The sequence below is a fragment of the Perna viridis genome, chromosome 11 (genome assembly GCF_037379345.1).
Source record: "Perna viridis isolate PV_CMFRI_1.1 ecotype Kerala chromosome 11, ASM3737934v1, whole genome shotgun sequence".
NCBI classification, from domain to species: Eukaryota; Metazoa; Mollusca; class Bivalvia; order Mytilida; family Mytilidae; genus Perna; species Perna viridis.
The window spans coordinates 175,815-192,626 of NC_142455.1; the positions used below are offsets into that span (position 1 = coordinate 175,815).

Below are 16,812 nucleotides of genomic sequence, written 5' to 3' on the forward strand. Positions count from 1 at the left end.
TGTAACCAACCCACACAGACAATACAGTATTAATAAGTACACACAGACACTATGATATCAATCATCAATTTTATATCAAAAGCTTCCCATGCTCAGGCAAAACTAACTGAAATTAAAGACTAAACCCACCTATATATACATCATTACCATCGTTCCCGTGATAAGTAAGACGAACGACGAATTTCAAAACCTAATATTTAATCTCGCAAATAAAATTGACTTTTTTATCATTTGTCAGAGATACGTATATCTTTTATATCAAAAGAACTATTCACCCAAGATCAATGTTGTACACTTGTATTTAAGATTCTAAGGTGTCTTACATGACTTTATCGACTGAAATAATATGTCCACTTTAGTTACGAGGAACAGTCCAGTCCCCGATGATTATTTTCCTGTTTATTTGATTTTTAATAGATTTCATAAGTTTCTCTATTTTTCTTCCTCTTTCTATGTTTCTTAATTTATAAGTTTTGATGATGAATTTTCCTCGGTTGATCCTTTGAGGCATGTTTTTGAAATATAAGAAGCATCCACAACAGAGTCACGGTATATCCACCATGCCAAACGACGTGTTTTCCTCTTTCGTCTACTCCAGACGTGTTTTTATGAGCAGTTCGGAGAGTCCTTCTAGAAAAGCAGAGGACGACGCTTACTCTACCGATGTACCTGGACATACTTCCAGTTTTAAGTGGATTCCGAGTTGCACATTTAAATAACCGTTTTAACTCAACTTAAAGGTATTCAAGGCACATGGGTAATATATAAATAATATGTAGTTGCTTACAATGTGTAGATACAGCTGTAAATTTTCTTAATGTCAATGTTTAATAAAATGTAGAAGTTAAATTAATTAGAATAAATAATGATATGATCTTTACGTTTGTAAAATCAGATTTACCACCACGGACTAAAATTTGATTTAGCAAAATACATATGTTTTAATGAGTAATCAAGGGAACCAGTGGTAATCAAAAGAATGTAAACTTGAAATAGATATAATCAGCATACATGTATAAACAATACCATCAATCTTAAGTGCCAATATAAGAGCATGGTGGTATACCGTTAATAGGTCACACGCTGATAAAATGGTTTTTGATAAATGCAGTCAGATAACAAACCACTCACTGATTTTAACAGCGTTTATCAATTAGCTAATTTATGCATGGCGTATGGATAAATATAATATCGATCGATAGAAAGGGATCATATGTATTTATACTTTAATAGTAGGTTATTTCGGAGTAATTGCGTCCTATAGATTAAATACAAAGCAATAGAATATTAAATAGGGCTATTAATAGCGGTTAATTGTTCGGTTGGAGTATAGTCGAACAAACGTGACTTTTATTATTAACATTACCTTGCTGCAATTTGCATTAGTGATTATAGTGAAAAAAGTATATTTCCTTTGATTGTTTTACACATTTAGGATTGTTTGAAATATTGCCGTACATGAACTATAGTATATGTACCCGGGCTATGGGATAATTCAGAAATGCGTTGATGTGTATACAATGAGTGTGATTACATCATTATGGACTTATTATTGACCCAAAGTTGATATGAATGCTTGGAAATGTTACTTTTACAGATAATGGTTGTTTTCTGCTTACAAGGTATAGTTATATGTACTGTTTTATCAGAGCTGCATATATTCAGAAATTATTGTGCGCATAATTTGTTTGGCGTTTCGTTTTACCTTGCAAATATTCGATAATGTGAGTTTAGGAAAATGATAACATTATGGTCACATTTCACAATAACTTAAACTTGGCAATACATATTCTTGTGTATTTTAAGTTATACACATTACATGTAAGTGTTCTATCAACCATGACAATGTCATCTATGAACAGTTTTTGTTCTCACTAAGTAATGTACTCCTATTTGTATTGGTATATGGGTGGGTTGTGGATTTTCTATAGAACTTGGAATAGGGAATTGACATTTGGGATTGGGGATTCCATATTAGGGAATAAGGATTTTTTAATTTGGTTTATGGGCGATTCGTTTTAAGAATTGCAAAGTTTTGTTTTATAAATTAAATTTAATATACTTGTTGAACTATAAAAAAGAATTGAACATGAAAATAAAGATGATAAATAAAAAAAATCGAGATTTACTTAAATGGTTGGAAGTTTTCTCTGGGTAATGGGGATAGGGAAACTGAGTGATAAGAGAAAGTTTTATATGCATAATTAATATGGAAAATTTAATTTGATGTACATTAATGTGTCATTCACTGCCCAAAAATTGACAAAACGTCGCCTCCTATAAAAATCATACATAACCTTTATTCCCTTCGTACAATACTTGCATCTGCACATGCAGACAACTATTTTAAAGAGCAACCAAAGCTACAGCTGTAATCAAAAGAATGCAATCCAGGGACAAAGACCAGACATGGAAAACAGACATACAGAACAAAGAACATAAAGTAACTAAATCATATATACTAAGTAACAAAAGCAAAAACTATAAACGAAAATATGTATCTTTGTCGTACAACAATTTATAAAACCTTGGGATATACCTTGTCCTTTATTTCTAAACCAGAAAACATTCAGTATCTAAGAAGTATAATTTAAATTCTTAACACATGTATTTTTTGTATACGTATCTGTATTTACAGGGAATATCACTGAAATATCTTGACAGCAACATGTATCAATAAAGTAAAGGGAGCATCTCCTCAATCTCTAAACCAAAACAAAAATCTTTATAGTATAGAGAACGTCTCCTCAACATCTGAACCAGAACAAATGACTTGATCGCATAGAGAACGCTTCTTTGATCTGTTTAAACAGAACTGATATTTTGATGGAATAGAGACCTTCTCTCCAATATGTAAATCAGAACACATATCTTGATTGTATAGAGAACATTCCTTTAAATTGATTTTTCATTCAGAATTGACAACTTCCCTTTCATCTGTGGCAACATCCTTTCAGCACCTGCGTATGGTGTATTCATATAACAAATCATACGTTATGCCAGAGTTTGCCGAAACTACTCATACTTTTTTTTCGCGCTAGAATTCTAACAAATCGGCTTGAACTTGAATTTCATGAACTGCGCCGTGAAAACTGATTTGTTCAATGTGTCATAGTTTTTCTTTCCTCTTTTGTCTACCCCGGACTTGACCAACTCGGCGGGTGTTTGTAGAAAAGCAGAGGACGCTTACCCTACCGGTGCACCTGGTCCATGCTTCCAATTTTTAGTGAAGTCCGATTTACTCATTTGCTTTTGTTGCTTTGTGTTTATGGTTTTGGTTACTTTGTGTTCTTTGTTGTGTGTGTCTGTTTTCCATGTCTGGTCTTTGTTCCTGGATTCTTTTGATTATCGCTATAACCTTGGTTCCCTTGATTACTCTTTAATATGTTAACCAGAACAAACAACTTGATCATATGAATATATAGAATGTCAATTCAATTTGTTAACCAGAAAAAAAAATATCTTGATCGTAAAGAACACGATTCTTTAATCTCTAAACCCGAACATGTGTTTTTAACCTACAGGGGATGCCACTTAAATCTCTTAACCAGACGATATATTTTCATCGTATACGGAACATCTCTAAAACCTCATTACTCGAACATATATCTTTATGTACAAGGGGTGTCAGATGAATCTCTTTACTAAACGATGTTTATTTTTCGTGCTAGAAACATCTCCTTAATCTAAAAAAACAGAGCATGTTTCTTAACCGGAGAGGGAAATAAAGCAGTTTGACAATGATTCTTTTAAACTGTGAAAAGGAAAATATACAGTAGAATTTATTGAAAAGTGTTTCTTCTAATGGTTATCTGTGATTTTTGAAGGAATGTGTAATGCTTTGAAGTGCTGGCATTGTATTGCTGAGAATTGTGATACTGACCCCGATGATAACAACAACGCTGAACAACGAACATGCAAAGAGGGGCAACTATGTCAGGTTTGTGTGGTTATGATCATGGTGTCATAATGCAATGGCCAGGATTCTAGCGGAAATCCAAAGAACGCAATCCATTGGCAAGTAACAGACAAGGAAAACAGGCACACACGACAGAGAACATGAAATAACCAAAATAATACTTACACAGAAACAAAAGTATATGAGCAACTCAACTAAAAAACTGGGATCATGGACTAGGTGCATCGGTAGGCTAAGCGTTCTCTGCTTTTTAGAGAAACGATTTTCTTCGATAACAAGAAATAAAGCCAATTTGAAAGAAGTTTGCAGTAAGAAGCTCATAAATACAAAATTAGCAAGGCACGACACGACAATTAGCTTGAATATAAACTTAGATTATGTTTTATTTTTATTGCAAACATATTTTCATTTCGTAAAACCACCTAAATGGTCAGTGAAACGGAGAACAGTAACTACATTATACTCTTATATGATAATATCCTACGTGATGCTCTGCACCTCTAAAGGGTATATATATGTTAACATTATACTAAAAATGGAGCCTGTTACTTAAAATACAATCAGCTGGTACCTTTTCTAACCTTTATAATAGAATTAATACTATCATTGTAATGTGATCTGTTTTTGGCTGTGTGCTAATGGTTAATGAAATAGAAGGTAGTGATGAATATACATTTGTATTGTCTTATTGTTTCATAACATCAAATGCCTGAAAGAATATTAAATATTTCATCCTTTAAACCTACATTGTTATAACACCAGCATCTCTAATGTTTGTTTATACATTCTTTTGACAGAAAGTCAACTTTGCAATGCACAGTAGATTCTATAACAAAGAATTCTACTCAACAGTCCGTGGTTGTTCGTCAGACTGTCAACCTAAAAATGATTTCTGGAACTGCACACGTCAGCTTTATTCTTCCCGTGGTTGCGTAGAAAAAGTGTGTTGTGATGATAACGACTTGTGTAATAGTGGATTAAATAGATGTTTCAATGCTTCTTTATTATTTACAACAATAGCTGTGTGTATCATGATTGCAATTAAATTTATTTAACAAACGTGTCACGATGTTTTTAAAGTACATACATGTATATATGTACAATATACATATTCCACATAAAATCGTGCTCGGATATACAAAGTATACATTGGACACTACGATATATGTTTTGGAAAAAAATTGATGAATCAAAGTTACTGCATCGAAATATCGAAGTTGTGTTAATTATTATACAGATAACGCCTCTTATTATTATTAAACTCATGGAAATGCAGTTTGTTGCAAAACTGAAAACACAGACATAAATTACGACAGAAGACTATTTATATTTACACTGTTTCATCATTGTTTTCAAGCTCATTAAAATACCATTTATAATTATAAAGGTATATAGTTTTATGTTATGTCAACAGGATAGTTTAGCATGTTCAAGAAGAGGACTTGTTCGACTTGTTTTTGTTGACCAAAATGTGTATGCATGTTACAAATTTGAGTTCAATATTTTAGGTCATATCATATTGAGAATAAGGTGCCGTTTCGAGAAATGCACGGTTTTATTATTTCTTTGTTGAATGTATAAATATTGTTAAAAGATGTTAAAAGTGAAATGATTAAATCCTGACATCAGAACGTATTGAAGATAAATACAAAACGTAAACATAACATCATTTGTTCATATCAATCAAAAAGGTTCAGCACCATTATTTGGAGAAATATCTATATCTTCCTACATCCTGTGATGAGTAACTTTCATTTCTTTTAACATGTGTTGTATATTCAGAAAAAGACCAGATTTAAAAAGAAAGCAAAAACTGTTTTGTTTTTTTTTTATTATCAAATAATAGTTTGTGTTCAATAAAAAAAAACACACAACTAGATAAAGGCATTGATCTGTAGAATAATATCAATGGGACGCACTAAAACAGTATGACACTGCTCGTATATACATCCACAAATTTCGCTAATAAGTTTATATCATATTCATAAGAAAAGCATAAACTCCTACGTGAGTGCTTAGTTAGTTTTTAACGTCTTGATTAAGTTGAACACTCAATTTTGTGTGACAAAAACTTAATCAAAGAATTATCATTTGACGGAAATAGATGAAGTACAATAAAAAAATCTTCTTTATTAAAGTACACAATGCTCGGACAAATGTATTTATGTTGCTTTTTGTCAACCTAAATATCCACAGTTATTGTAGTAACATGTAGTTACGTAGAACATCAGTTTCCAGACCAATCAAGCTTAGCTACAGACCAATAACCTATTTAGATCATTTCAGGATTTTTAAATGCAAATTAAATTGTGTACGTCTCTTCTTGAAGAGCTCAAATATTTACTTTTATAGTGAAAATGTCTTCTGTATCTCCTAACAAATCAATTGAATTTCATGTTACAATGCCGTACAGTGATTACTATCTAAATATGGAAATAAATGATGGTACTAAGAATATATTAATTTAGCACTTCGTAGTTAAACAGAGTATTAGGCATGTATCAAGTATCATGGCAGGTGAGCACAAAAAGTAAGATATAAAAAACCTGAACGTCATTACAAACATTAATTAGCTAATATTGTCAAAAATGATAAAAAAGTGCGGAAATATAACTTATTATCGTATAATAGTAGATATTAATTGAGGCAGTATCATCCAATCTGAAAAACTGGCACCGGTTTAATCTACAATAATTTTAACATTCAATTGTCGCAATTCAAAACAGCGCAAACAGTTGAACAAAAACGATGACATTTTATATCTGCATTATTTGTAAGCAATTTTGATGAAATATTGCTTTGTTTAAAGATCATTAGATACCCTGTTTTCTTATTCATTCTTTCTAATAAAAGCACATGCAGTGTTGACAAAGATAAAGAAACGTCAAGCTGTAATAATAATACATATTATAAAATGTTATATGATAGTACTGCCTGCACGTATGTCTATGTTTCAATCAACATCGAATACGTTGTTACTTTAATAACCCGCATCCATAATGTCTGTTTTCTTTTCAGACACTTTTCAACGAATTCAATATTTACGTTATTTACATCAAGAATCTTTTATAAATAAAATGGTATCACTCAAGTGTGATGAGAGGTAACGCTTTGAAACAAATGTATGTTGCATATAAAAATTTGCAATATTAAGACGACTTTTCTATTTGACCTCATGGTAGAGCAATGCATAAAAACTTTATTTTATATAATAGAAACTATTTAGTATTTTAGTTCATGATGCGATGTTAGTAATTCCCCTTTAACGAATTTGCAAAGATGGTGATTTATTTATTGTTGTAAATGAAGACAAATTTCATTTCACACATACATGTATAAAAATAAATATGGTTTCAGTTAGTATGTATGAATTTTTTTGCATGTGTCAGTTATTAGCCTTTATTCTACCTTTTTGATGTAAATGTATGCAGCTTAGTCAATGGACGTTTAAAATCTTATGGAATTTGCGCAATGTTTGTGCATACAATTTCATGGTCTAGTATTGTTAAATCAGAAACGAATGAAAGTTTTAAGTTAGTCAATGAGTGCCAATGCAACATCAGTTTTCAAAGACCCCGATGTAGCAAAAACATTGTCTACTATACATGACAAATATGTTGTCGTACAAGAAAACAAAGCCAAAAATAACATTTTTGTTTGTCTGCAAAACGTTTTACATTTAATGTTTATTATCAGAGGTTGATGAAGAAAATAATAGCAGTGATTAGACATATACTGCTACCAAAGAAGATATTGTGAAAAACCATAAATCTGTGCTATCCTCTTTTGGTCTCTCTACCAAGGACGATGGTTGTGATTTACCGTCTATGTATTGGATTCCTTAACTCCACAAGAATCCATACAAACAACGTTACATAGCTGGATCTGCAAAATGTACCACCAAACCTCTTCCAAAACTTTTAAATTCTATACTCACAGCTGTCAAAGAGGGTCTGCAGTCCTACCACAACACTTGGGCCTCCAAATATGTCGAAATATACAGAAGATGCTAACAAAATGCTGCAATTTTTAATTGACAACATATTTGTCCAGTGTGTTGGATGTGTGTTTCAACAAACGGTCGGCATTCCAATGGGAGCAAATTGTGCTCCTCTACTTGCTGACCTATTCCTTCACTCTTATGAGGCTGACTTTATAGCTGATCTAATCATAAAGAAAGAATAACATTTAGCTAGATCCTTCAATCTCAGTTTCCGCTACATAGATAACGTATAATCTTTAAACAATCCTAATTTAGGGGATTTGATACATCGCATCTATCCCAATAACTTGAGATAAAGGATACTACAGACACTGTGAGGTCAGCCTCATATCTTGACCTACACTTATAAATCGATGGTAAAGGAAAACTATTGACGATACTTTACGAAAAACGTGATTCGTCAACTGTCCTTTCATCTATGGCAACATCCCTTCAGCATCTGGGTATGAAGTTTCCATATCACAACTCATAAGTTAGGCCAGAGCTTGCCGAAACTACGCAGACTTTTTATATCGCGCTAGACTTTTAACAAATAGGCTTATGGGAAAGCGTTATGTTGCTACAAGATTGAAATCATCACTACAGAAGTTTTATGGTCGTCATCATGAACTCGTGCACCAATCTCCGCCATAAAACCGATTTGTTCAACGTGTCATGGTGTTCCATTCACCATTCGTCTACTCCGGACATCACTTTTTATGAACAAATCGGCGGGTGTTTCTAGAAAATCAGAGGACGCTTACCTTATCGGTACACCTGGTCTATGATTTTACTTACTTTATGTTATTTGTTGTGTATGTCTGTTTTCCATGTCTGGCCTTTGTCCCTGGATTACATTCTTTTGATTACTGCTATAACATTGGTTCCCTTGATTACTCTCAGATATTTATATTTTGTTATAGTATTTCCTGTATTCAGGTATTTGCAAGGTTATGTCACATATAATCGTATTCTCATAAAATGTTTGCTATATCAGAAATTATATCAAAACTATATCAAAAAACATTACAGGGCAAATCTATAATTCTGGCATTGAATTAACATTCTCTATTCATTTTTGAGCAACGTCACTTCTAAAATTGTCTTCGACTGTTTGTTGATTACGTCTAGTTGATATCGGATTCATAACTTTGTGCATACATGTACAAGATCAAAATTATTCATAAGTGCCTTGACTCTGTTGAACTATTCATTTTTATTGTGCATATATGTCTCGATATGTTCCAATGCTTTGTTACGTATTATATTACTTTGCATAAGGCGACACAACAAACGTTTAACATTGCACTGAACATGAATATTTACGGGCAAAAGTACAATGTCACCAAGAACAGCAGGAACATATCTTCTAACAGAAAACGTTCTTAAATCTCTGTTCTGTTGATTGATTGATTGCTTGTTGGAGTTAAACGCCCGAGCAGCAATTTTTCAGCTATATTCAGGCGATGAACATGAAAGGGATGATAAAATGAACATGAAATAATGATGATGAAATGAAAAAAGAAAAGGGATGGGACACAAGGATAATATGGTAGAAAAAATTTAATTGCCACAAGTTAAAGGGAGAGATGGGCAGGGTCGGGCAATTTAGCCTCCTGTGGCGGAGCGCAAAGGTTCCTACTCTTATCGAATACCACAGCAGCGTTCTTTAACGTGCGAGGAACGTGACATCTTTCCAAACATGGTGCACCACTATGGTTTGCGGTCAGGTTTTACGTATTATAGCCTGACAACACCAGCATGTAACACACCAGGGTAACCCCATTCCACCACCTGGGTCACACATCCCAGTTGGTCTGTGGGCAGAGCGCCTAGCCCCCGGCTAGGTTACTGTGTACTATATAATCGCCTTTTACGACAAGATTAGCCCTGCTGCAGGCCTATTCTTTTGACACCCAGACCTACACGGGGCGCTCTGTTCTGAAATCTTATAACGAATCGATATGCTTTGTGACCCATGCATCCGAGGCGAAGTCCATAACGGGGATGACAGTAGTATCATACAAGTCAATGTTTCCCATATGCAAAAACAGTCACTGGTCCTACAGATTTACTTGCTACTGCAACTGACTCAATGACTTAAACACTATAATGAATATGATCACGGATTGTCATTCCTAAGTACCGGTATTTATCGACATAGGTGTGTGTTGTCTTACACTTATTGCAGTGCCATATCTATTCACACAGGCCTTTCGAACATGCAATAGCTTGTCATTATAAGTATTTACACTTAGTAGTTTTTTTTTCAGCATCCGTTCATATAAAACTAGCTCTAGTAGACCCTCAACTGAATTCGACACCACAACAAGATCGTTAGAATATAAAAGACAGCTTATCATTTAAGACAAATCATGACCCCTTTTATAACTGTTTGAATAAGTACATGTAGCACTAGATCGTCTGCAAAAAGGATAGCTGCAACCTTGACGAACACCAATATCTACAATAATCCAATCCGTGAACAATAATAAAAATATCGTACAGTACTAAAGATACGATCCTGAAACTCATAGTATTGTGTGATTTACAGGATCAAACGCTATGCTGAAGTCATTGAAACACACATATATATGTTTGTTTCAATGACTTCAGCATAGCGTTTGATCCTGTCAATGTGAAACACATATATGTGTCCTTCTACTGATTTGCGATTTCACAGGACAGAACATAGAGAAGAGATATGATTGAGTCAGGACCTTAAACTTCTAAAACCGTTGTATTCCTCGCTGACTTAAATTTTCTAGATACTAGACTAGTCTATCGTTCAAGATTTGCTACTCTATTCAACACCATAGCGACGGCTGACATCATGCTTATGGATCTATAGCTGTGAAGTTTACAATAGTCCTTTCCTTACTTTGACAACGGACAAATTATACTCGCACCAAGCACCAGGCATCACGCCATGTAAAAAACAGACATTGCATAGTTCAGGTAGAATGTTTGTCAATTTATCACTTTTAAAAATTCGTTTGGTTTATTGTCTACACCGACGGTTTCCCTATTTTTATGAAGGTAACGCCTTTTTAGTTTCTTCGAGAGCAATAATGTCATTGACCTCCATCATATCGTTTGCATTACCATTGTCTTTTGGGTAGAAGTTCTATAGTTTCCAGTTCTAGACGCGAAATCTAGTCCAGAAGATCTGACAAAAACTAGTCATCAGCTTTCACTATTTCACTTGTAATCAGTTTTGAGTATTCCTCTTTCCACCTGTCTAATTGTCTGTCTGGTTATGTGAAAGTGATACATCAATAGTGTTTACAGCATCTTTTGGAGTCTACTGTTTTCCTGGAATAAATTTGTTTACCTCTCGCCAAAATTCCTTTGGTTTATTGCGGTTGAAAAGTTTATGTTTATCTAACTTAACGCCATACTGTCTTATCGCATGACGAGGATTTTTTTTAAATGTCATTGTTTTGCTTTGAATATATTCCTTGAAAGTGTTTTCTCTCGTCAGTCATATTTGAATTTTAGATACTTTAGATACACGGTTTTGTTCTCGGCAAACAGTTGATTTTTCAGATCGTCCGCCCAAATTGCTCTTTCTTGATGTTTGTTTCTTCCTTGATTTTCACAACTGTGTGTTGTCTATAAATTCGAGTTTATCGTCCATTTCTGTATATTCATTCAATTTGTTTATGTTTCTGTTAACAAGTAAAGAGTCAATCACTCTTCCAGGACTTTGCATGCATTATTAGTTGGGATGTCTATCACTTATATTTCCGTTAGTGAAGTTTAATTTCCGATTTAAGTTGTACTTATGAAAAATCCATCTTGTTTCGAATGTGCTCGAAATCGCTGTACACAAAAATGCACATAAGAATGGAGTGGTCATGAATTCTCGAAGCAGGTTACACTAGTATGCCAGAATCTAACAAAATGTCTGATGCAAGTTTACTTTAAAATCATAGTATTTGTCTATGTATGTGTCAAAGACTGACCTCCCCTGTGACGATACACAAGAGAAATGGTCTTTTGAAGGATCCCCGCGACCGATCAACAATTAAAAGGTTGCATTCTTTGACAAATCAAGAGAATGGTCACACACAAACTACATAGTTCTTTAACATGTCAACGTTTCGGAAGATAATTCATTGAGTCTAGTCTTGAAAGTCTTGAAAACTACCAATACGTTCATTGAAATCGCCATTTAAAAAAAAGAATTTCTTGTACTTTAAAAATATATTTGTGATAGAAGATGCTTTTAAAACTAATCAGAAATGTTGCCTATGCTCAGTTTTTATTGTTGTCGGTGGGTGATACAGATTAAAAAAAAATAAATCTGGATCACATCGGCATTTTAGATAAATCCACAATCTATCATCTCCACTCTTATTAAGAAAACCAATTACACAAATATCCAATAATGGGTTTTTAAACTAGAAATTCGAAAACCTTGCTACCTTGGTATCGGACCGGTTCCATGTATATATTTTTGGCATGCATAGTCAACGTCTTTCAAGTTGTATTTGCCCTTTAAACCTCTACGCCATTATTGAAAAGAACTAATACTTGTCTCATACAAACCGAACTAATTGCATTAACCAAACCGTTATCTTGACCTCCAATCACTTGAGCAGCGGTCACTACGTATCCTATTCTGATTGCGTCTAAATTCCGTTAACATATACATTAAGGCTATCGTGGTCGGTGCCGTCGAATTGAAGAACCAGTTTATGTTTTTACAGAATTAATTGACTGACGTCTTCTTGGTTCCATGTTTTGATTCGATCCATCTTTGGACATTTTCATATATTTTAATCCTGTTTTCACCCTAGGCGAAGTCTTAAGTCATTTCATCGTTCAAATCATTTACATGTGTTTTGATTTCCTTTTTTGTGCTTAGATGAGGTTGTAGACGGAGGACGTGAGGGAGGTGAGGTTATAGTCTGAATAGCGGGAATGATTTTGTAGGGTTAGGCAAATCAATGTGCTAAGTTTATACTTTCCAAAGTCTTGATCGAGTTTTAAGTAAACAATAGCAGTCGTGACTGTGAAACTTTCTATTTGATCGTTATGATTTGATTATCTCAGAAAAAATAGACGTCCATCTTGTTAGTCTCACTTTCACGTCGTGTCTACACAACTAACATGTAGCTATTTGCAAAAAAAAATACCTAGTCCATTTAATTAAAGTGATGTTGTTTACAACACAAAGGATATACGTTCACAGTTTAATAGTTGATCTATTCAATTCATTATAAACCTCGTCTTCACGAAGTAATTGTTGTTTGACGATTACAATGTTACTTTTGATCTTATGTTTACTGAAAATAGAAACAAATTCTGTTGGATTCCAATCGCTTTGACATTTATTGCTTGCTAACATAGAAAGACTATTATATTATTTTATGATAGACAGACATTAAAGCTACCAAAAATGAAGGAAGGTAATAATAACATAATAAAGATTTTAAGATGTCAGGGTAATAATGAAATGGCTATTAACGCGTTATTTGTGTATTAGATATGAACTTAAATTCTAATTACGAGTTTGGAGAAAGGACAGTATTGCAATAAAACTCTGTTATTTTTAAGCTTTAATTATACAAAACAGAGATTGCTTGCTGAGATAGTTAATAATATTCATCCGTCTAAGAACTGTGCAGACGGCAAAAATGTAAGATACAAATAAAACAAATATTCATACGATGTCTAGAATTTGTTTACAAAGAAATTAAGAAATGTGAGGTCTAACTGAAAACACACACAACCGTGACAAGTTATATATTCACTGAAAAAAAATAAATGTTAAAGGTTAATATGGTCAGGCTTCATTTTGTTTTAACTGATTAACAGTTTCTTGTAAAATACAAATCTCTATGGAAGTTGTCTATGGTTAAGACTATATACTCGGTTGTAGCCAATTAATTATTAAATACATACACGACAGACAATTTTATGTTAACAGGGTACCATAGATATTAAGACGTTATCATTATTGTTAGAACTATTGATGATTATTTATACCTGAAACATCAATTCATGCAGCGTAGGTTTCCATATTGATAGTCAGTCATTTTACTTCAATACGTGTAGATATCTTGAAAGTTATAAACCTCCGTTTACACTATATAACATATCTGTATTCCTCTATTACATATTTTCCACATTCCAAAAAGAAAATTTCATCTTCATTTCATTTTTACCATGAAAGAGGCTTATAAAATATGGATTTAAGATTTACCATGCATGACACACAAATTTGAGAATAATTAAACGATAACATTTTTCATAGAACAATGATTAAAGGCGTTGCCTATTAGGGCTAAAATATATGTATTCAACGTCATACTAATGCATGTTATAAATTTACATATTTAAAAAATATTTTTCTGGATATTCGTACTTGAAATACAGATTTGTATATACATGTAGTTTTTGAACAATTCAATTAGAACGTCTTGCAGGATTCCTTGGTTGCATTTACCAGTTGTAATATCTAACAACGGTATGGAGTCAATTCGTATCCGCAGTTTTGAAGCATTAGTGTTGAGTTCCACACAAAGAGATGCCTCATGTTAAACGTTTTACTGCTTCTACCACAAGATACTATTGTAAATATGAGCTCAAAATGGACGTTTTATACTGATTGTCCCGTTCCTGAAATCTCTCGTTGTCACCTCTTTTAAGATACATTCCTGTACGTTTATTGTTCATATATGTTTGTCCAGTAATTCGGAATTCTCAAATCCCCACACGATTTAAATTAAAGCTGCATTAGCTGCCCAATTTGTTCAGTTTTGATTTTTAATCAAAGAAGATCGATAGCTCAGATCTAATTATTATTAGTCAATACTTCCGAAGGTTGCCAACAGGACATTAACCTGGGTTAAAAATACTTTAACCTTGGTAAAACAAATAACAATAACGGATACACAGGTAAGCATGTATCTTGTTTTCATTTCATTTCATCTATTTCTTGATTAGTTTTCAAATAAAGAATGACAGTTACTGAACATATTTGTGTCACATCGTATCACAATACATTTCAAATTCAAAAAATACTTGCATTAAATTCGAATTATTTTCCTTTTACGGATTGAGTCCTACGGCCTTCCATTGATTAACCATTTTTGCTTTGCAATAAGATTTATTTAAAAAAAAAGCGACCCTTACAGCATATGCAGGGATTAAGGTCACCAGAAGTCACATACATACGAATGTATCTCGGTCGACTTTTTGTCTTGACAATAAATATATAGACACCTATTTCATGTATTTAACACGTTTTATTTGTGGATTTCGAATGAAATTATACAGGGAAAGTACAATTTAGTAGAAATAATTCAAAGTTAAGTCATAACAGAAACACAAAATTACAAAAATGACATCTAATGCAGCGTAAAAAAAAAAACTATTGTAAAAACAACCACTGTCTCATACGAAAATAATACAAATGAAATTAGACATTAGAAATTTAACTCGAGAAAAGATAATAAAACGACAACCGATCAGCCAGATCTCCCCAAAATATAACACAATCAAATGAACCAATTATGTGTTAATTGAACAATACTTCAATCAGATTTAATTGATATCAATCCGGTTGAACAATACTTCAATCATCCTTTAACATTGTTGTCAAGTTAAGGGATCCATATACATTCATATTATGTCTTTGGTTAGAAATACAATAAAACATTTGTAGCATTTAATGAGCATGTGCATTATACTAAATCAACTCTAAAACATCGATTTAGCATAGTAGCAATGATGGATGCTTGTTGTTCATTGAATAACACAAATCATTCTTGTGATACTGATGATTATGACATTGATTACTTGCCAGCATAAATAGATAATATAACATCTCAAAAAAGACGTCTATTACCGGACAGGAAACAGTTTTCAATTAAGTCTGAAGTGTAAAAGGGTGATGGGTAGACCGGTCTGAAGTTGGAGTACAGTTCACTATTCACTATTGAAAAGTGAATAAAAACTAGTGTACTATTCATTATTCGAACCTACATGAAACATCAGACAGGTCATTAAGTAGATATCTACTTCAAGACTAGCTAGATAAATATTTTCAAGATTATGAAATGAACAAGTCGTTAATATTTCAACGGTATCATTTATGATACTAGGTACACATGCTACAGATAAAATACACTCGGGGGCTCGGGGGAACTCCAATATTTCTTTGACCTCTTATATAAGGAGTGTTCCCTTGATTATGATACACTACTAGGACACATTTATTGACATACATGTATCATATTTTTCCCCACCTATTCGCATATTTGCAAGCTGGAAATGGAATATTAAGGAAGTGCCCCCAACTCCCACACCGAACAAATGAAAGATAAAATTATAACAATCATATTAATATATTAATGTTACAATACTTACAATTAATATATAGCAAAATCAATATTTATTACATTTGAAAGTAAAAATTATCACGATGAAAAATGAAAAAAAAGAGAGAGGTTTAATTAATGATTTTGCATCTGCATCTACAACCACGTTCAATGAAGTGTGACTGATTTAACTCTCCACATAAAATAATAAAAGAATGAATAGACGAAGTCTGGCAAGCAGTTCATATACATTAAGCACAAACAATCGTTATTTTAGCTGTGGGGTGGACACCAAGACGTGATTTTTACGCTGTTGCCGTACGTACGCAGCATGTCTTAACATTCCGTTCCCGTCAAAAATATGACAGTATTTAGTAATATATTTATTCAGCAAAATACATATGTCATTTAATACAAAACAACTTTATATCTGACAGGATCTGGAAACAAGCCTCAAGGATTTTACAAGTCCGTCTCCTGCGAAATTGACAACAATATAATACAAAGATTACATGCTCTTAATACATGTAACATAATTTAAACTGTTAACACATCGTGGAAAAGGAGATGGTGAAGAG

The 16,812-nt window shown here is 33.0% G+C and overlaps 1 protein-coding gene across 1 annotated transcript; it reads left to right on the forward strand.

The window, feature by feature from the left end:
• The first annotated feature begins 1,130 nt into the window (after window positions 1–1,130).
• Window positions 1,131–5,550, forward strand: LOC148602224 (uncharacterized). The gene is made up of 3 exons (XM_088553408.1): window positions 1,131–1,622; window positions 3,828–3,940; window positions 4,717–5,550. The coding sequence occupies exons 1-3, from the start codon at window positions 1,583–1,585 to the stop codon at window positions 4,972–4,974; spliced, it is 411 nt and encodes a 136-aa protein (XP_088409534.1). The 5' UTR covers window positions 1,131–1,582; the 3' UTR covers window positions 4,975–5,550.
• Window positions 5,551–16,812: the final 11,262 nt, after the last annotated feature.